The sequence below is a fragment of the Myripristis murdjan genome, chromosome 3 (genome assembly GCF_902150065.1).
Source record: "Myripristis murdjan chromosome 3, fMyrMur1.1, whole genome shotgun sequence".
NCBI lineage: Eukaryota > Metazoa > Chordata > Actinopteri > Holocentriformes > Holocentridae > Myripristis > Myripristis murdjan.
Genome location: NC_043982.1, coordinates 36,868,939 through 36,890,862, shown reverse-complemented (window position 1 = coordinate 36,890,862; position 21,924 = coordinate 36,868,939). Strand labels below are relative to the sequence as shown.

At 41.9% G+C, this 21,924-nt stretch overlaps 3 protein-coding genes across 4 annotated transcripts in view; 2 read left to right on the top strand and 1 right to left on the bottom strand.

Moving 5' to 3' along the window:
* The window catches only part of kif26ba (kinesin family member 26Ba), a 124,543-nt gene extending 120,033 nt beyond the window's left edge, over positions 1 to 4,510 (bottom strand). Inside the window, 2 exon segments of the mRNA XM_030048162.1 lie at positions 2,218 to 2,610; positions 4,249 to 4,510. Coding sequence (XP_029904022.1) covers positions 2,218 to 2,610; positions 4,249 to 4,308 — 453 coding nt within the window. The 5' untranslated portion in view covers positions 4,309 to 4,510.
* A 6,122-nt stretch (positions 4,511 to 10,632) lies between these two features.
* LOC115357133 (PWWP domain-containing DNA repair factor 3B-like) lies at positions 10,633 to 19,510 on the top strand. The gene is made up of 14 exons (XM_030048513.1): positions 10,633 to 11,051; positions 12,363 to 12,519; positions 12,764 to 13,062; positions 13,522 to 13,789; positions 14,258 to 14,401; positions 14,502 to 14,566; positions 15,610 to 15,689; positions 16,036 to 16,096; positions 16,194 to 16,269; positions 16,415 to 16,465; positions 16,568 to 16,809; positions 17,889 to 18,110; positions 18,352 to 18,440; positions 19,351 to 19,510. The coding sequence occupies exons 2-14, from the start codon at positions 12,438 to 12,440 to the stop codon at positions 19,487 to 19,489; spliced, it is 1,818 nt and encodes a 605-aa protein (XP_029904373.1). The 5' UTR covers positions 10,633 to 11,051; positions 12,363 to 12,437; the 3' UTR covers positions 19,490 to 19,510.
* Positions 19,511 to 21,337: 1,827 nt separating this feature from the next.
* The window catches only part of ahctf1 (AT hook containing transcription factor 1), a 32,737-nt gene continuing 32,150 nt past the window's right edge, over positions 21,338 to 21,924 (top strand). For both annotated transcript variants that reach the window (XM_030078691.1, XM_030078682.1), the window contains exon 1: positions 21,338 to 21,561. The gene's annotated coding sequence lies outside the window, so the exon portion shown is untranslated. The remainder of the gene's footprint in view (positions 21,562 to 21,924) is intronic.

Here is a 21,924-nt window from a genome sequence, read left to right as displayed (position 1 = left end):
AGACTAACACACACATACAAGACTAATGATTTTCCCACTCTCCCAATATCGCCGTCTGTTTTCTTAACCACACTTCTGACTGAGAATCTGTGAATCACACAAAAGACAAATGGGAAGGGACGAATTTTGGCTGGTCTTCATTTGGGAAACTAGACTGCATATTGTAGCAGGTCGGGTCATATTTTAAATCCAAAATTGCAGCTGGTCAAAGCAAACTCCAGGTATTATGTCACATGCACGTCAATATAACACGCTCTCACACACTCTCTCTCTCACACACACACACACACACACACACACACACACACGCCCACATGTACTCGCACACAACCACGATGTTATACACGTGCACATGTTCCACACTGCAATAATGTTAACCGCAATGAGGAGACTTTAATCAGCCTAAACCCAAACCAACCTCACGAGTAACATTTTAATTAGCAGTCTGCCCACCGACTGTCCCCATTAACCCCCACTATTCCTTACAATTTCCAACTGTCATGTTCTGTGGCTAATAAGAGCCCACTGTTACCACCCCTCTGTTTCTCCTTTATGCACTCCAGCTCTCCCTCCTTGACTGCGTGTCTCTCTGTCACTCTGTAATGCTAAATCTCTCCCTCCCTCCCTCTCTTTCTCCCTCTCTCACTCTCTCTCTCTCTCTGTCTCTTGCTGGCTGCACTTTATTAGCCCTGTGCTGCATTAAAATGTGCTTATTTGTTACCAATTAACTCCAAGTCCCATGCTTGCCCCCACTGTGTCCATAACTGAAATCCAGTCAGCTGCAGCAGAACACCGCTAAACACAAATGCAACATGTTCAAAAATAATACAAAGGCACAGCCCCGCCTGGTTTGTGAGGAGCTTATATAGTCAGTCCTCTAGCTTGTCAGTAATTCCACTCACACAAAATCCAACTGCAACAAGAGAAAAACGCAACTTAAACCATCATTGTTTGTGAGACAAAGGCCCATTTTTGTGCTTTGATATTTTTCATTGATATTTTTCTAAATGTAACATGAGCCAGAGCAAATACATGAGACTACTTCTCTGTACTTGCACGAAAATACAGCAAGCCTCAACCTTTTTGGCAAGTGAGCCCTTAAAAAGAAGTGAACAGCGGAACTAAAAAATGCTTTTTCTCCCTTTTCAGGTTGTTTAATTTGATCAATTATCAGATGATGCCCAAAGGCTGAAAACTGTTCAGATAAAGAATTTTAAAAAATTGAGGTGTTTAGTGGAAATATGTTTTTTTAGTATTTGATAAATCATTCTTTGAGCCCTAGGGAGTTCCTGACTCCCAGGATGAAAACCGCTGCTCTAATTGGATTCAAATTGATTCTATTGACTAGCAGCAGAAAAATAAGAAATCAACTGTCCAAGAAATTTAGGAAAAGGGAACAATCTATATATATTACCAAATGCTCTACATGATCAATATCTTCTGGTAATCCATCACATCCATCCACACAAAGAAACTACAGCACTATAGAGCAAAGAGAAGTCATTGATATTGATGATATGTCCAGAACGGGTAGAAGCTCCAAGACAAAACTCAAAACAATATTGTTTGTGTTCAACATTTTGTTGTTATGTCAATTATTGATTCATTACTTCAAGTAAACGGCCTCAGAGACTAAATCCCAATCCAAAATCCTGTTAACTTTCTGCATATGCACTTAACACAGCACAGTCTGCAAAAATGAAGGATCGACAATTTCCAGCATCCTTATGATCCTCGAGAACACTTCAAATCCACCCGAGTGGTTTATTGTTGAGCAAGTGAGGGATCAGAAGCCAATTCTTTCATGGGCTGGACCTGGCAGCCAAACCAAATAGGTCTCATTGTCCAAATGTCACAATTAATAAGGAATAAGGAATAAATCATCACAAGAGGCTCCTGCATAATCAAGTCGGCGCCAGGGAATAAAAAGGGTGTTATCATAATCACCAACAAATGCAAGGGGATTCAAACAGCAAGAGGGTGACAGAGAGAGAGAGAGAGAGAGAGAGAGAGAGAGAGAGAGAGAGAGAGAGAGAGAGAGAGAGAGAGAGAGAGAGAGAGAGAGAGTTTATCTTTTAATGTTATTTAATGTAACATCTGACAACAGAGCAGTGACTTTCACCCAACAAACAACAAACACATGTGCAGCCCTGACAGAGAGAGAGAGAGAGAGAGAGAGAGAGAGAGAGAGAGAGAGAGAGAGACTGTGCTCTTTACCTTGCTGGAGTATGGTCCAGGGATGAGTAGTTTCAGTGCTTGTCTCTTCAGCTCAGTCAGCCGGGCATTGCAGTTCTCACACCAGATCCCTCTTTCACTGCCCGGGGAACTTCCGCTCCCTGAGGCCGGCGACCCAGTCCCGAAACCCGGTGAGCCGCCTAGAGACCCCGGTGAGCCTGTCCCGATCCCCGGGGAAATGGTCCCAGGGGATCCGGAAAAAGAGCCCGGGGAGGAGGTGCCTGAGCCCGGCGACGGGGTGCCCGTGGAGCTCGGCATGGAGCCGGCACCCTCCGGGGCCGGGCGCGTGCTGGACCGCGTGGTTTCCTCATACGCCTTTCGGTACCATGTTTCCGGGGAAAAGGAGGCGGATTTGGTCGGGGAGGTGTCAGGCACCTGTCGGGAAGAGCCGTGACGTGAAAAGGAGAGGAAGAGAGAGAGAGGTGGGGGAGAGACAAAAAGAGAAATGTGTCTGATATTGTGTCAACATGTGCGTCATGAATAATGCATCGATCACGCAAAAATGCCAAATGTAGCGTGCGCCTCTCCACACAACAGGTTGCAGGAATTATGATGAGAAACTTGAGGGATGAGGGGCAGATGGCCTCTCCTGTGTATCTGTGTTTGTATAGTACTTAACTCCACAGCGTGCTGATTAAATGATGAAAATGGCTGGTAGCAATTTGTCTGACTAAAAGCCCTACCATCGATCTTGCTGAAGTCACCAAATGTTAGTAGGCGCACTGATAGCGTGCAGATTAAAGAAGCGCAGCTTGTTTTCAACACAGTATGCTAAGCTGTGTTGAGAGTGTGGAAACTGTGTCCAGTGCTGCTTAATGACAATAACCACTCCAACATGCAGGGACAAGGACTCTGTTATAGCCCTAATGCCAGTGCACAACACCAAATTACCAGAATTTTCATGCACGCAAACAAGAACTAGGCCCTCCCTGTTGCTGCCCCAAGTGGACACAGTTAATTAAGCTTAAAAGTTATAATTAATGCTCCAGCATATCATATCACTGATGATAAGACTGATCTAGCTGATCATAAGTCCAAATTACGCTGCTCTTTATATAGAATACTGACATAGCAAGAAATTGCATAGACAGTCAGTTTAATGCCTCTGCTTCTAATGAGATATAGACGTTAATTGGTTTTACAACGCTACTCCACACAGGACACATTTACATCGTTAAGTCTGATTCCTCCATGACCATTTAAATAAAATAGAGTCAGAGTCTGTGTTTTTATTATTATTTTTAAGAACCATGGGATCATTAGAATAAGATTTTTTTTCAGCTAGGTGGGCCTATATCCCAGCACAGTGAGAGGTCTCTGGTTGAGTGGGTGGCTGAGGAAGTTCCGTATTGATTCTGTAATCTTCCATATAGACCAGCAGTAACAGCTGATTGGCGGCATTGCTCCATTATCTCCAAGAGGAAGAGGTGGGTATGAAGTGTCAACCAGTCTTCCATGTAAGCGCTCACCGGGCTGTGTAGGCGGTGTGCAGGGTCAAGTGCGTCTGACAGAGGTGTGGATATAATACCTGATTACGCTGGGAAACGCCTACACTACCATACGTCAGTAGCCTAAAACAGTAATTAGACAGGTGATAGGTGCTAACAGTGACACCATGCAATGAAGCAGTGATATCAGGCTTAAATAAAAAGCTAGGTAAGCCGTGACCTGTGGCTGTGGGTGATTTCATAGCCACCAGTGGGATATAAGCTGTTATTTGCAAAAGCATTCATTCATACTTTTCCTGCAAGATCCAACCTTAGTACAACAGCAGTTTGATACATTTTGACGTGAATTTGGTATGCCATCCTAAATGTAGATGAACACTATTCTACGTATAAAAAGATAGATAATATGAGCTAATATGAGTAAGTTGCACTAAACTTAGATTGGGGTGGGAGGGTATTGCTCTCTATAGGCCTGCTGCATCACTGGATGTAGCCTCTACGTTCATCATTGCCTAAAGGTGTCAGAGGTGTACCCACCCTTTGACCGGTGGGATGAATAACCTACCCCATATTTTCTGCTCCGGCTGCTCACAGACCTCTCCTTGGTCCCTGACAGTGAAGTCATGTTGGAGGTGAGAGGAGGGGTGGGAGACGGGGTGGGAGAGGAGAGGAGAGGAGAGAGAACAAATCTCCGTTGTTTCACATTCAAGAGGAGACCACCGGATCGATTTCAATTAACTACACGCCCTTGCAGTTTGCTCTTCTCGGTCCGTCTAGAGGCAGTCTCACAGCACTTCCAAATCCACGTGGAAAGCGTCAAAAATCCGTTATTCCATTCCGTTGCCAATTACGAAGCAAAAATCCTAATTGCGGATTTTTTGTCAACTCAAAGAGAAGTCGCTCCGCTGCGGAAAGCTCTTGAAGCACATCTGAAATCCAGGCTGGGGATTCATACAGGTCCTGTGCCTTGCGGAGAGAAGGCAGACCGCTCCCTGTCAGCGGAGGAGCGGCTCCGCTCTGTCACCGAGCCTCTCCTCTCAGCAGCGCGTCAGTCTGCCGCTGCGCTCAGCCCCGGCCTCTTCCCATCAGCTCTGCATCTGAGGCTGGGCAGGTAGAGCAACCCCCCCGGGACAAATTCCAATGCACATTTGAGGGCAAAATTAAGTCACCAGATCCAGCGAGATCTAGCTGGTCCAGACCAAAGCTGAGCAAATCAGTTCCTAGTTGTGCGCACACTTCATATGGTCCTGTGTCTGTGCTCTCCTGTTGACTTTCGAGGCTCCGTGCTCCGCTGAAGCCAACAGTGGACTGAAGGAGGTAAGAGAGGCGCACATCTGGATGTGGGCGGGTCCTGTCGGCACCCTCCTCAGCCACCGGCCAATACAGATTCAGGGTCCGTTTGAGTGACAGAGAGACCCGCTGCCTGTTTGGCGCAGAAACCTAAATGGGGGCTGCAGGGGGTCGCAGCAACAGGGCAGCAGGACGCTGAGTGTGTGTGCGTGTGTTAGGAATGCTTACTCTTCTCATAAACTACACTAATGAGATTAATCCATGATCCCTTGTTGGTTTCCCTTATTGAATCTATGCCAGTCACAAAGGAGACGAAAACGATTTTTTTAAAGACTTGAGGCAACTGAGATGTGGATTGTGCAAAATGGGATGCAACTCAATACCAAGAAGATGTCCCTTATACACTGTACACTCAGTTTAATTAGATGTTCTCTGACCCTGTCAATAAAATTTGAAGACCCCTGCCCGTGTTGTGACCTCATCACTCCATTCAGATCTCCACCGCAAGCCCCCAGAAGACATCGCAAAGGTGATGTATAATTACCTTCACAGGTCACAAGCCCAGTCAAAAGGTTCAGGTGGGGCGTCCTGGTGTCTCAGCTGCCTGAGGTGCAGACCATCTGGCCGCAATGTCTTGAGTCTGGATCCAGCTTGAGACCCTTGTCATGTCATCCACCTCCCTCCTAATCCCTCCTGACTGCCTCTGCTGTGATATACCCCATATCTAGTAAGGGCAAATTGGAAGTACAAGTGTTCAGCAGAGCAATCAGAATTGGAAAACAGAGTTGTGCTTTGTTCACTTGGCAGGTATTAGTGTGCCTATTTGCTCCAAAAGACAGTTGTTTGCTTGCACCACTGGGAGGAAATTTATTACCGTGAAACAGGGGAGTTTGTTTAAGTAACTTTTTTTATAGAGATCAGTGGCTGTTAAAGTTTTCCCCCTCAGACCCCTTGTATTTCATCACTGCTAAACATTCCCTAAACATATGTGGTTATTTAAGAAAAATAAGCAAGAGATAAAAGTCCAGACTTTTGAAAGAGCTCAAAACTGAGTGCCAACACAATCCATTCAACAGCAGTAAACGAAATTAATTAAACATATTTATGATTTGTTCCATGTGTTCTCCTAAGGATGTTCTGAAGGAGTGCCCAGTAAGATGCATCGTTAAGTTTCACTATTATTCAATTTATTGCACAGTTTGGAAATAACATTGTGATCATGAGCTTCATTCTCTTTAATGTGACGTGTCCACCACTAGACATAACAACCTAAACCAAAAGGTTCTCTTGTTACATGTTGCTGAATCAGTCACCACATTTTTAACTTAAGGCCATTTCAAAGATGGATATATGAATACTTTTTATTAGCTTTTTCATGTTGCCCAACAACTTGTTTTTAATTTGAAACCACAGTTTAAAAAAAAAAGTGTATCTGCCTCAGCTGAGGCGTCCTTGGCCATGTGGAGGTTTGGAAAGCAACTCTAACCCTGTTAATAAGCTGACATAATGGCAAGCAGTTTATGAATGGTTACACAGCGCCCCCTGCTGTTGATGTAAGGTTTTTGCTGGAGAACACAGATGAGCAAAGCCTCTGGACCTCCAAATTATTTTTAATGTGATGGATTTTCAGATTTTCCTTCTCACAAGCATGCTCAGTAAGCTCTGTAACACAGGAATATCTAATCTCTTGCAGTTTAAAGACAGTGGCCAAACTGAAAGTGTGCTGAGTGGCACAATGCAAGGTTATAAGTTATATTATTTAAGACATACCATTAGCCATAATGGTCAACCTGTTCTTTTCTTTCCAGTGCTGACTGGCTGTGGACACAGGGAGTCATTTGGCACTGTTGAAGCAGGTTGGCAGTCACTGATAACTTACTTTAAAGGTGTAGATGTAACATTGTAACCCAGTCGCCAAAATAAAATTTTGCCACCACCCCACCTATCTCCTAATGTGGTGTTTTTCACTCACATCATCAGGAAACTTGAAAATGTGACATTTTAATGTGTCCTTGGTTTGCAGAAACGTAAATGCTAACATTTTTTTCCAGTTGACTGGGCTGAAGATTTTGACATCAGTGCATCATTAGAAGTCTAAAGGTCATCTGACTAATGCACGAATATGTTTTAAATGAATAGTGTGTTCTGTTACATCAGTCATCTTGATTTGTGCCCTGTGTAGTTAATTTAGTTTATTGTTACTGAATGACTTTTGTTATATGATTATAATTTCATTCATTCATCCCACCACAGCAAGCAAACAAGATGATCACTGAGAAGACTGGCTGCCTTTACAGGAAATCTGCTGGATTCCTTACACTGAGCCCCGCTGGTGTGCTTTCAGATGTGGTATTTCAGGCTGTAATCCTTAAATCGTGGTGTAATGGTGTAGTCACCCTCTATCTTGTGAGTACTGTGCTGATCAGGTAGGATCCAAGATGTAACCAAACTCTTCAGCACTTAAGGTTTTTCTGTCCCCATTTGTGCATAGCAGAGTCCTGGAGATGAGTACACTGCATTACACACAGAGCAGTGGCAAGACTTCTCTCACATACAAGTGTCTGTACATGGATTTGTATATTGCACTGTGCTGTTGATGGTAAACTTTTTCATCACTGTGCGTTCTGATAAAGTTTCTCCCTGTCATGCATTGTCTGGTGTTGAGTCAAATCCTTGTGCCCTCAGATTCTAAAGCAGCATTTATGTCTTGCCACTGTAGATTTTCTGGTGTCATATTAGGGATTGGCGGAGATCAAAATTTGTTCTTCCTATATGACTCAGCTGATGTTTTACCATTTAAATCTGAGAAACACTCCCCACACGTTGCAGCCTGATGCCTCTTTTTCAGTAAAGCTTTGAAATTCCTGTCACAACTGAGCAAAAAAATCGTTTCTCCATGGTAAGAGCTGACAGGCGGGATTTCATGTTTTGTTGCCTGACAAACCATTTGCCACAGTCAGAGCTTAGAGAACCTGGAGGAGAGAGAATTCTCTTTATGGAGACACTGCCTGTGCGTTTTAATGTTTTTCAGCTGAGTGGATCTTTGCCCTTATTCAGAACATTTTTGACCGTTCTTGCAATTATTTGTGCAGCATTTTATGCATGTTTTGTGCTCACTTTAAATGCTATGTCGGGGGCCTTGTTTACGACCATTGCATATGCCACTCCTCAGGCTGACTTGCTTTATTCTGAAAGCTTAAACATCAAGATCATCTAAAAACCTTGCTTTGTAATTAGGCCTACATTTTGTTATGTGCTGATAAGTGCTGGGACCCAATAATTAGGATGAACTGAAGATTATTAAAAAAAAAAAAGGACTGATTGCCAAAGGACTTATATCAAATGGCTGATGGTGTGTAATGATGTGCCATGGCTGTTTTGGCACAGGTCGCCGGGCATATAAGATGCAAGATGCAGTGAGAGTCATAATAAACATAACACACCGATGCAGTGTGAGGAATATATTGAGTGCAGTATTTCCAGGGTGAAATAGTGGCATGTAGCCTTCCTGCTTCATCCACATAAATATTACCAGCCAAACCTGTGTCTCCCTCCTTATCTGGCACCTACTGTCAACTTGTTGACTGGACAAAGAATTGGACCAGCGTTAGAGACCGCCGTGTCTGTGAATGAGTGAGTGAGTGAGTGAGTGATCATTGTTCATGATTGGTCAACAGATCAAAGAACCAGTGGTAGCCAACACAGCCAAGAGCTGTGTGTTGAACAGCTCTGTCAAAATGAATCAGCACTCTGCAGCTCATTCCACATTTATCAAGTACACACAGAAGAAGACAGAGAGAAAGCGTCACAGAGGATTCAAGATTTTTATTGTCATTTTCACTGTGCATTTGCATACACAAGAGAACGAAATTCTGTTGCGAGAGAGAGAGAGAGAAAGAGAAAGAGAAAGAGAAAGAGAAAGAGAGAGAAAGAGAGAAGTGGTGAGAAATACGCTTCTAAACAGCAAAACTCCTGCATGTCTATGATTTTCCTCTTTTTTTTTTTTTTTAGATCAAATGGATGTTTTGGCATCAAGAGCAACAATTTCATTTCCCTGTAAATCAATAATAACATATATACCACATATACCACATATCAGAACTACATGTCACTTCATAATTGCACACATTCAGAAAGTGCTCACTGGATGAAGAGGGCAAGAGTAGATAAATATGTTAAGCAAAAATGTAAACATCAGAACAAGGAAGTAGGCAAACCACCACATTGTTTGTCACCAAAACAATGTTGGATTGTGCTCTGACACCATTTAACAATATAAATAATCAGGGTTTGGAATCTGCTGTCCAGTTCAGCCGCTTTTGACAGAACTGAGGTCAAAACAGCTGTTTTATAAATGTAGTCACTGCCAGTGTTGTAACACACACTTTGTAAGTTCTTCAATTATCTGCATAATGGACAAATAGAACAAAATAGTCTAACTTGTCTTCATGCATGCTTGCACAACAGTCATCTGACCTCTTGCAAGTCATCATCACCTCACTTTGGCTAGAGTTTGCATGGGAGATCAGACAAAATGGCAGAGCAGTCTACAACTTTTGAGGGGTGGAGATTTGCACATTACTGCACGAAAGGAGAAGAATGTGATGGTAAAGTGCAAACTGTTTGCAAGCCAGAAATAACTATCCAATGCTGTGAACACAACATTAAACGGGCTGGTTCTCTCTGGCTTTGCTGTTGGCTTTGTGGCATTACTTAAAGAAATATCTTGTATGTGTCCTTCATGTTGGGATGGAGTGTTGTTTAGGATAACTTTTAACCCTGGGTTAGTAAATACTAGTTAGTACAAGAGTTACCCCTGGGCTTAGTTTGTCTAGGGCTAAGGCGCCTTTCACATTGGGTACGATTACTTTGTACCTTGCCACAGTACGATTGCACAGCCCCCTCCATTTCCCCACCAGTCAGGTTTCACATTAGTAATCTCATGGAAATTGAATCAGGTCAACTGGACTTAGTTATCCAAGTGGCTTCATCAGTTCATGCTGTTCATTAGACTAGACTGGTAGTCTCAGACATATAACTCAAATAAATAAAGTCCAGTTGACCTGATTCAATTTCCATGAGATGCCTATGACCTGGACGAATGAGAATATGCGCAGACACATTAGCAGGCTGAGTGACCTTGAGAGGGTTTGAAGAGGGAGAGTGGTGCTATGTACACTGGACCAAACCCGCGACCACCTGTTCCAAGTGGACTTAGGCCTGGTACGCTGATCTGTGCTGGGGTATGGTATGTTTTGGTCACACTAATCAAACAAACCAGACTTTAGAGTCAAGTGTACTTGGATCTGGGCCTGAGTCCCTAATGTGAAGGCCCCTAAAGAAGCCCAACTATGAAAAGGGCTTTATGGTGCCAGATTTAATTTTTTATTTTATTTTTTCCCCACCTTGATTCCAGGAAGACCAACACCTACTCTACCTCTGATTGACTGGTAACATAGAAATCCATTCATTCAGTTTCTACGACTAATGCTAATTGCCTCTCCTTGCCTCCCTTGGTTAGGTCAGCTAAGGTCAAGCTAAGCCAATCAGAGGCTGCTCTGCTTCTGTCAGAGAGGAAAAGCAACAGCAAGAGAGAAATCCGCGCTCACTACTTCCTCTAAGACATCCGTATTATAGGCACCAAGCCACTTTTGTGTTTATTTCTTACGGGGAACTTAATTTGATCTCCCTGTGCTGTCATAACTGACTCAAGAACTAAGCAACTGGCCATTTACCATACTTTGGAAATCTGTTTGTCGGCGAAAAGGATCTTTATTTTACACGTGTTGCTCTTTGTTTTTGTACATATGCGGATGATGTATATTTGACACACCTGGCTACAGCTACTAACCGAAGACTTCAGATTGTCTCGGTGACTGAATGTGTCATTTATCAGTTTGCAATCCGATTTTGCGTGGAAACACACGGTGAAAACGAGTCGCAGGACGATTTCCAGCGTGTTCCTGTCTTGGTTGTTGGAGGAGCTGCGCATGCGCGGGGTCTTCCTCAATCGGAGGCATTGGGTTATGCTGAAGAAGAAGAAGAAGAGTTGCAGCCTTGTCAACGCCTCGGAGCGAGGTATAAGTTAGTGGATCTTTCTTTCCTCCTACAGAGTTAAAATGCCCCTTAAACTGCTGCATGCGACGCCAAATAACCGATTTCACTTCAAATATTTTAGTGCACGTGTTGGTTTGATGCAGAAATCACTTGTAGCTGTTACTTGTTGGCTAACGTCACGATGCTAACGTCAGCCAAGTTTGTAGCAGTGCACGCACCAGTTGAGTTGACATTTTGTTTGTAAACATGCTTGACATACGCGGTTGACACAAAATGTGTTCGCGTTGGCACCTTTCTTGCACTATCTATCGTAAGGCAGTCTAGCCAAAGAGGACTTTAGCTCTCTTGCGCGACAACACAGCAAATGTTTATGTACAGTCATTTAACACCATGAGGCAACGCTGTCTCGCTAGGCCTGTTTTGATGAAGCGTTACGCCCCACGACTGCACGTTTCTCGGTAACCACAGGTAAGGGAAAGTACCTGGCTTTAGTCAGCGCCTGCAGTCAGTGAAGTGTCTGGTGCTAACCTCAAGAACAAAATGGACAGAGGGAAAGAGGAACTGTCCTGTCTCTGGCTCTGGAGCAGGCCAGTGTCACTGTGTAGCTCATTAATTACAGGCTGGATGATCATGATCTCAGTGTTTCTGGTATAACGTGATATATAGTGTTACTTTACCACCAAAGGCAAGGCGATTAACCCCACTGCAAGAAAAATGTGTCATCAAAATAAGAATAAAAAAGGCATAGTCCGGTGTAGACGATGTATCGTTATTATAATATTGTTATCTAGACATGAACATGCGACATATTGATATCTCAGAAGGAAAGGAAGGACATGGATGATATCATTTTGAGTTAGCCTTACAGTGATTGGTCTATTTTGATCAATAACTTTTTGTTGAGTAGCTACATTTTCCATGTCAGTTTGATATGATTATGCTGTTATTGTTGTTGTTGTTTTCAGATTAATTTTCACCGTTGCTACACTTGAAAGTGTGAGCCCATAGTCATATTGTACAATTATATCACTCTCAAGATATTTGGCATAAATATTGAGGTATGATATTGTGTCTACATTGTGCAGCCCTAATTTCGTTTAGGAGTATTCTGCTACCACCAGAGCAAATAAATGGAAAAATGCAACATCAAAATGTGAAGTAACATTGTAATTTAGTCTTAAAAAGCATTAGAAGTGAAGCTTGGATGATAATTGAAGCCCAAAGAAATGACATGTATGGGACAAATGGTGAACAGCCCCCTCAAAGGAACCAGAGCTGCACAAAAATTACAGAGGAAACACTGATGATTTTGTCTTCTCGTTTCCTGTACAGGAACAGATAACAGCAAGCCAGCGTTTGGCCGATGGACACATGCAGCCCTGACGAGCTATCAGGGCTGCATCCTTCATGAAATGTCCTGGCACTCTACTGAACTCAAGGCCAGTTTTCTCAGTGACAAGACGACACAAACTTATGCAAAGAATGGAAGGTATACAGCCAAGCTCATAATGTTGCCTAGTGTCTCTTTCAGTTTTGTTTGCAGTCAAAATGACTTTACAGCGTTTTGAAAGAGTCACCTACACGTGTTAGCACAAAAAACACTCTCTGAAGCGTTGTCAGTGTTTGAAGGAATATAGAGCCATAGGATGAAAGAACTCAAAATGTCAGTCGCGTTGAGACTTTGAGAATTGCAATTAAAGGTGCTGCGCCGCTGACTGCTGCTGATCTTTCAGGTGTTACGCGTAAATCAAGAAAAAGGAAAGCTAAAAAGATGCCGGTGAAGAAAATGAACCCACAGATGGCTTCATCTCCAGCCACCGATGCATCCAGTGCTCTGAGCCAGTCCCCTCCAAGCCCCTTAGCAAGCACACCAAAGAGACGCAGTGGACGAATACAACTGATGCAAGAACTTTGCCTGACGCCCACATCAGTCCACAGTTCCTCTGCTGACACCCCATTCACCGTCTTAAAGTCGCCTCCTCGAGCCAGGAAAGAGAAGCTAGAGAGAACTGTATCCACCAGGCAATTAAAGGTGATTAATCCTGTCATTATTCCACTGTTGTATATTCTAAGTTCACTGTTTCAGTGACAGTATATAATTGTTATTCAGGTTTATTTATATAGCCCTGCAAATTTGAACCAAAGTGCTTCACAATAAAAAAGAGCAAGATGTAAAACAGAAGAGGGCAGACACACACCAACAATATAAACACAGAGAAATGGATAAAATCAGAATCACAGATAAGACAAATTCAAGTTTATTCATAGATGAAAACACCCAAAGGGAAGAAATCTTGGGAAGGACCACAGAGAGAGGAAGTCGCTTTCAGGCTGGCCATGTGGCTGCCGAGTTGGCAGTTTTCTAGCTCTAACCAATTTAAATAAAACTATGGAAAAAAAATTAAATTGAAAGAAACTGTAATTATATTAGAAAATTATTTTGCCCTTGCCTTGTTCAAAGCATCCTGATATTAGGTCTGTTGTGTTTTAGGCATCAGAGATGCATTTGCCATGCAGCACACCAAAGACCCAAAGCCGACTTGGGAAGCGCTGTGCTGCCCAGACGGGACGGCTCAGAAAAAGACTCTCAAGGGAGCAGACGCAGAGCTGCCATGAAAACAGTGTTCCTCCAGCCAAGGTGCAGCACAGGAAGCGACAGAAAGTAGAGGAAGGAGCGAAGCCAAAAGAAGCCACCACTCAGCCACCCATACGCTGTAGACCAAGATTTGAGCTGCTGGAGCCTGAAGCCATAGATCAAGGTTGATCCTTTTGTCACCCATTTCTGATCGCCAACACCATGCTTTTCAGCAGTTTGATTAAATCGTGAATTTTAAATATGACAACTCAAAGCAGATGCACTAGCACATATGTACAGTTATCCTTAAGTTTACTTTCCATCCTCTATGCAGTGTGCCTTAGGTGGACTTTTTCTGGTTGTATATTAACCTGCTTGCCATGCAGCTGACATTTTCAAAGCCATTTTTAGGTGGTTTCATGTTTTTGCTATAAACAAAGTATTTCAGTTATTGCAGCTCTCTGCTACAATGTTACAATTTATGCAGTTTTCTTTTTTTTTATTGTTCGTTTTGCTTAAGTAAATAGCTGTCTGTCAGGCAGTAAAATGTCAGCCATCTGCACTTTAAAGTAAGTATATACAAATGAAAGTATCTAATACTGCTTCATTTTTCCTCCAACACCATCATGATGTTTGGACATTGTAAATCAAGACGATGCGGAGCTGTCGTCAGAGCTCTCAATAGAGCTGAGTCACTATGAGGACCAACTGGCCTCTTTCTCCATCCAGGAGGATGAGGAGGAAGAAGAGGAGAACGAGGAGGAGCTGCCCAGCTTCCTGATGCGGGTGAATAAAAGTGAGAGAAATGGCATTGACTTAATGCAGATTGCCGCTGATTATGCGAGGAATCAATCTGATTGAAACTTCAACTAACCACGAGTATTTTTCTCTTTCAGAGCCCATTACAGAGGGAGTTTTTGTGTGGTGCAAATTTAGAAATTATCCATTCTGGCCTGCAATGGTAAGTGGGCACAGCATATATGTTTATTTTTATTTTTTTTGAAGACTTCCTGTTTTCTTTTTGCCCATGTTCTGCCTTTTTGTGTCGTCCTAAGAAGTAGTGTATAACACAACATTTAATAATTTGTCCACCGACCACCCCAAAACCTTACAATGAAAGCTAAACAGTATGCATTTAAACAATGTTAAGCTCAGAATCCACTTGCAGACCATTCCTGTAAACTACATTTAGTCTTGATCATCATGTCTATCATTTACAAACCACAAAAAAAGATAAATCGAATTAGTGAAATGAATAAAATCACATAATTTATTCAGTATCACAAAGTGAATTGTTGATAGAGAGTGTGAATTGTGATTGAACTTATTTTATTGCTGATAAAGTTCAGAGAAGAGGCAATAACCTCTAAAATCAAAGGAGGTGGAAGGTCGAACATACATCATTTTGGGACAATTATTATTTAAATTAGTTTTAGCCATATTTTTAACTTGCAGAAATGCATTTAAACGGTGCAGTTTCACAATGAATCTATGTTTCACAATAAACTGTGTGTGTGTGTGTTTAAGGCTAAAGTTTTTTTTCCTTTCATTGAAGCTGTTAATATTTTGTGCTGGTATTCAGTCTTTAAAATTTGACTTGTCAAAAAGTTGCAGTTGTTGATTTTATTCTCGTCAGGTTGGAACAGGCTCTGAAACAGTAGACCACAGGACACTGAAACACTCTTGAATTGCCAGCATTTTGTGTATTTATTTTGGATACTGCATCCTGTATCCAATCCCATGCAGCATCAAAAAGGTCTTAAACTGTAAATCTGCTTATCAGATGTAAACCTGTTGATTGACTGAGTGTAGTTTTATGTAGTTACATATTGAATATGTACTCAAACAGCAACCCTAACCTAACCAAACCATAAGATAAAGATACAGATATCACTTTCTAACTTTTAAATTAACCTTTTGAAATCAAGGCCTTAGAGAAGAGCTTGCAATAATCATTTACTTTTTAATGGTATGAATTCATTTTGTTACTGTTCTTCTCTGCAGGTAAAAAGTGTGTACCCCAAGATGAAAAAAGCCAGTATCCTGTTCATTGATGACCAACTGATTGGCAAAAAGAGTAAAGGGTAGGAACTAAAATTTTTAACCCTCTGATCACCGCCTGTGATATGACTGATTTATGCCCCTGCAAGTTGCACGTGGAGCTGCACAGGTCACAGAGGGTCTGTGCAGAGCCTCCCTAAAATTTTAACTGCACACTGAGTGATTGCCAGTGATCATCTTTTGAGAGAAAGTGATTTGACTTGTCAGATAGGGGCCCCGCACAATTTAATGTGATAGTAAAAACCCATGTGCTGTCTGATGTGCCGTCAACAAAACTAACCACATGGATCACAATTATACTAAAAAAACAGTTGTCAGTGAATTATGGGCAGATTGTCAAATCAGTGTGTGATGTTTGTGTTCTTGAAGGCTGACTGTGGCTCTGAAACCCTTGAAGCCTTTTGACTGTGAAGAGGCCAATCAGTTGGTGGTAAGAATAGCAAACAAATTATACACTCCAGTTTCATACTGTATGTTCCCTCTCCATTATTGACATTGCACATCTGTCTCTCATATTGCTTGTGTAGAGTAAAGCCAAGGAAAACTACAGTGCTGCCATTCAATGGTCCATCGATTTGATAAATGACTACAGAATCCGGATTGGTAAGCAGGATTCATGTACTGGTTATTCAGGGGAAAAATGCGTAACAGCATTCAGCAATGTTTCAGGCGTGTAGCATGTTAGAAGGAATGTTTCAGTGCCACAGTGTAGTAAGCAAAATTATTGATGCTTGCATTGTCTTTGCAGCATGCGGCTCATTTACTGGCTCCTTCATTGAATACTTTGCCCACGATATGAGTAAGTTGAAATTAGTTGTTTTTTTTTTCTCTTAAGCTCACAGTTCTACAGATGTTTCCTGATCCTGGTCATCTTTCGTTTTGTTGTCTCTAACTTGTTCAGGTTACCCAGTCAGAAGGACGTATCCTCAGGCAGTCTCAGAGAGAATAATCATTGCCAGCGAGATGGTGATGGAGGAGCGGTGTGATGATCATAAAGAGGAGAATTCAACTGTGCTGAAGGAGGAGGTCAACAAGAGCTCAAAGAGGCTGCTACCTGACCGGACTCATGCCGCCCACAACCGTGCCAGTGAGAAGCTGGTTCATTTCATTGTCAAGCAGCGCATGGTAGAGAGCCACCTGCTGGTATGGTCAGAGGCTATTCTGCCCAGTTCTTGCAATATCAAGCTTTTTCATGTTGCAACATATTGGACATACTTGTTGGAAACAGCTGCGCTGGGGTCGACTACTTGTGAGAAGTTGCCGCCTTCATGAACTCTATAATATCTGGCATTTGGTTTGGAGTAGTGAGTGGTTGTTAAGTATCTTCAACAAGAAGATACGGAACAACCTGCTTAAGTCCATGGTTGAACAGACTGAACGTGCTGTGTCGTGGAGCTGGACAGACGGCCCTTGATCTGAAGTACTAGTTTTGGCATCTTGTTTATTCCCTCCATGCGTCGCAAGCAAATTTCACAAAAAACACACTGAAAATACATTGCACATTGTCAAATATGCATCCCGTGGTCGCCAACTCTTCTGATTTTCCTGCCCCTCTCCTGCTGTTCTCCTGGGGTTTAATAACCCCAGATTTTCTCCCACATTTTAATGAGCTTTCAGAATCTGCCATCCACCACAGAGTTACAGTGTCAGTGCTCTTTCTTAACAGAATACATTAGAAAATACAGTCTGCATGGTTTCCTTATTGGCAGGTCTCTCTGTGAGTTACTTCCATTTTCACTGAAAATACATTGTTTTAACAGCCGGAGTGGTAATAATTCAGTCCAGCCATGAGAGCCATGCAGACACAACCGTTAAGTTACCTACTTGTTCCACGCGAGAGGGAGAGAGAGAGACAGAGAGAGACAGAAACATTGTAAGCAGCGCTGAAATGCACTTCTGGTGTGAACAGCTAAGCTCCTGCTTGCGTGTGAATTTATGTGTCGCTCTGCGTCTACATCCAGTCTGAACCAAGTGTACCAGTGATTAAGGACTAGTGATTGAACTATAGCCTCCTGAGCCCTTAAACAGGACGCTACACAGCTTGTGCAGAGAAATGCAGTCCGTCCATTCTGTACATTCTGTGCGTTGTGTCAGCTCACGCATGTAAAATAAATGTGTATAACTCTGAAAAAGAGCATGCATGGTCTACAGACATTTCCTGGATAACTAAATTCTCCCCCTCCTGTCTTTCTCCACCTCTATTGCTCTCTGCCTCCTCACAGGCTGTTATCAGTGGGCAGCAGCAGTCCAGATGGCTGCGCTCTTTCCTGAACACTAAACGGAGACATGTAGTGAATGTGTACCTGGAAGACGATGAGCAGTTGGACCAAGTCTACAGTTACCTGAATGAACTTTATCAAAGGGCCCCTGTGACCGCCCCCTGTCTGGCTAGCATGCAGTTCATGCAGCGTGTCGCTTTTGTGCTGGATGTGCTTCTGCCCGAGGTGAGCTGGGATTCAGCGGTCATAGGCAGAAAAAAGATAACATGACTAACGGGCCTATGAGAGGGAATCCTTCTTTTGGAAGTTGTTATCCTGTAGTCCTTTTGTCAGTGTTAATTTTGGCAGGCTCACTTTTGTTTGGCATTTTGTTTTAGCATTTGGACCTGTGTTACACATTTGCTGAAATGCAGATCACAGGTACGGTAGCTGGTTTAAGTGTTGTAAAAGCTGTGCCTTTATGCAGGCCATCATCTATGCCATAGCTGGAGTGGACAAGTTGTCAATAGAAAATGCAGAAGAAAAGTACCTAAAAGGACGATCCATAAGTAACAGGTAAGGCTTGATTAAAAAAATTAGACTTTAAAGGGATGGTAAACTAAAATATGTAATTTTTCATTGAAATGTTTTTGTTATTGTCATAATTGGGAGTAGAAAGCACAATGAAAATAAGAATCTGAAGTTCGTTTTGTGCAGTAAAAGGCCTGTCGGTTCAGTTCCCTGAGTCATACGAGTGGTTTTGTTGGGGATGAAAAGCTACTTTGATGCGTACCGAGTATGGCGGTCCAATCAGAACACAACCTCAACTTGTATTCCTCAAGCTGCCATTTGATTGACTCTTTGACTGCACCTGTTATCCAAATCAACCATTTCACTGAGGATTATTTTACCACTCTAACGTTGTATCACAAGAGCTGAGGGCTGGCAACGTGCTTCAGTCTAGTATGAAGCTTTAACAGCCGTGGCTTCAGGCATCACACGTTTTTAGTGAGTGAGCTTTAAGGCAGTGTTAAGTATGAAAATATTTGATAACATATTGTTGCAGTGCTCTTAAGACCTGTGGCTGTTTCAAGTCCAACAAGCGTTCCAGCAAGTCTGAAAAGCCCCAGAGAGTCAAGACAACATGATGCTGCCATGTAAACCCTTAGTCTGATTTCTGAACAGCTTTTCACGTGCGCGTATGTGCAACAAACAAGAGCGCAAAAGGGAACTGGCCGGATAAACACAATAAACTCAGGAACATAAAAACTTTGTGTTCTACATGGTCGTTAAAAAATGTTTAATTTCACACGAGCGTTTACTCTGATGAAAATATAAGGAAATGAAAAACACTTCTGCTGCTGCATGTTTTTTTGTTTTTGTTTTTTTAAACTGGGCTTGCCATCCCTTATATAGTAAAAATTTTTAGAATAAGTATTGAATATGGATAATAATTTTATTTTTCCACTGTTTTGTCATGTCCCAGAGAAAGAGAGCAGTTTGACCGGATGATTGAGCAGCAGATGAAGAGAAAATCGGTGCATCAGAATACTACGCATTCACATTCGACATTTCATCTTGGACCCTGTTCCACGATCCCAGACTTCCAGTTTGTTGAAGGCTGACAATAAAATATTTAACTTGTACATCTGAGCTTCTCCATAGCATCCCGTATTATTCCATCAGAACAATTGTTTGTCAGTCTCAAGTGTCAGTATTGGTTATATAGAAATGACTATTTTTAATTATTTTTGTTTGTTTGTTTTGATTAGTTCCTGCTGGCTCTGTGCCTTAAAGTTCATCAGATATAAATCACATCGTCAGTTTCACTGAACTATGTGTATTTTTCAGACACATCATGCTGTAAATACTGGCTTTCGACATGAAAGTCATCCCAAAAAGTGAATGATATAACCCAGAATTTGTGGTTTGGAGAATTATGGTAATTGTGATAATAAACAATCTTCTTGTATAGCTTTAACTTTTTTCTGCTGACACTAAGTATCACTGAATTGTCTATAAAGATTCTTTATTTTGTGTGTTTACAAGCTCGTTTTTTTTTTTTTTTTTATAAAATCAATAAACATTTTTATATGTGGAACTTAAGCCAAATTCCTGACACATGATGCTGACACAGTTTCACTCCAAGAAATGTATATGTTACTAATGGCAGCTTCACTGCAATCCAGCTTCTTGTTCACCTCTTCAGCAATAGGTTTCATTACTGTTGCCTTGTGTATTCTGTCGAGGTAGATGGATAGAAGTTTTGTCTTGGCATTTGATCCACATGATGCCACATACTATATACGGTATGCTGTTCTTAGTTATGAGATAAATAAGGATACATGAGGTATGTTTTCCTTTTCCCACTTCCATAGAAAAAAAATCTACATTAGCCTGCTCATTATTAGCAGGGAGATAAAAAAAAAAAAAAAAAATCATCCATACTGCTGCCACCCAGTGTTCATTGGTTGGTCGTTGATTTAGGGAGTAGCAGATTATATGATGGGACTACAAACATAAAACTATAAACAGTTAATTATTATGGTCAATTACTGTTTTTAACACAGATGCAATTGGTCCATTACAGTTATTTGGCAAAAAAATAGCCACAGTAATTTCAAGACATGCGTGACAAGTGGTTTACAGTGGTTTTAGTAGTGATATCATGGCAGATTGACTTAAGGTTGAGGAGCAAGATGGCAGAATTCACTCACTCACTCAGACACACACACACACAGATTACTGGTTGTCCTATACATCTGAAATGACATACTCATACACTGAGCAGCCTCTGAAACTAACTCCTTAATGCAGTAATGACTGGTTGCAGTAGATTTCCGGCTGGCATCCCAGTCTAAAGGTACAGTACTGCAGGTTGTCTGTTCATGGTGACATACAGTATCGCTCTCTTAAATACCACTTACACCAGAGGAATGTATTGGAGCTGTTGCCTCTGATATAATATTGTAATAACCAAGCTGACGCCAGTCGCAACATTTGTTTTTCCTGTATAAAAAATGCACACAGTTCAGGGTCTAGTGAAGGCCGTGTCATAATATCACTCATAAATGGTAAAACTCATTAGATAAGACTAATGATAATATTGAGATGTTGTAGGTTAAAATTAGACTTTTAATCATTTTAATAGGACTAAAGAAAATGTAAATATTAAGTTTTATTTCTTAATCTCTTCCAGTAAAATTTGCTTAAATTGAAATGCACTGTTTTAATATCCAGTTTCAATCAACAGTGTGAAAAAATATAATTAATGCTTCCTTTTTACATACTGATAAAACTTTAGAAAACCATTCATCCTCGCAGGATTGTGTATTGCACAGTCATGTATTGCAAAAAAAAAAAAAAAAAAAAAAAAAAAATTCATGTATTCTCTTCTCGCGTTGCTCCACCAGGACGGCTTGACGTTAGCGGGACTTTGGAAAGTGCGTCGCTGAGTTGCGTCTGGACTCAGAACAGCACTTTGCTACCGTGGAAATGGCGCTTGCAATGGAGAAGCCGTAGCCTAACGAAGGCTTTTCGTGTTTGCTAGCTCGATATAAAGTGCCTAGACGGCTCGACACATGACACGGTTATCGAAGCGAAGCGGATTATGACAGAGGGAGGAAGGACTTTCAGATTTCGTGAAGAAAAACAAAACATTCGTTGCCCTGATACAGCTGTCAACACATCCAGACAGGTAATGTTCACGTAGTTAGCATCTGTCTAGCCGCACATTGCATCACGCCAGCTAGCGTTAGCATGTAGCGAGCTAACCTAAAGATAGCTCACGAAAGTCTTAATCAGTGCCGTTACTCTAACAGTTTTAAATCAAAGACGCGGCTCCCAACGGTGACGATTAACAGCTGTAGCCACCCTGATGCTAACATGAACTGCAAACTAAACGTCAGTGTCAGACCAAGAGTGCGTCGTTGAAGAACTAACTTCCACCCTGTCGACTCAAATTAGCTGCTAGCCCTTAGCACGGCGAACGCAACTACCACGGTCTGCTACTGGCTAACGTTAGCTAGCTGCTTTTCAAACGAGTAATGTTAGCTCCACT

Coding starts and splice junctions, on each gene's coding strand:
- LOC115357133 (XM_030048513.1), top strand. CDS start 12,438: ATGAAATGTCCTGGCACTCTACTGAACTCAAGGCCAGTTTTCTCAGTG. Junction 16,466..16,567: donor ATACTTTGCCCACGATATGA/GTAAGTTGAAAT, acceptor TAACTTGTTCAG/GTTACCCAGTCAGAAGGACG. Junction 18,441..19,350: donor GGACGATCCATAAGTAACAG/GTAAGGCTTGAT, acceptor GTCATGTCCCAG/AGAAAGAGAGCAGTTTGACC.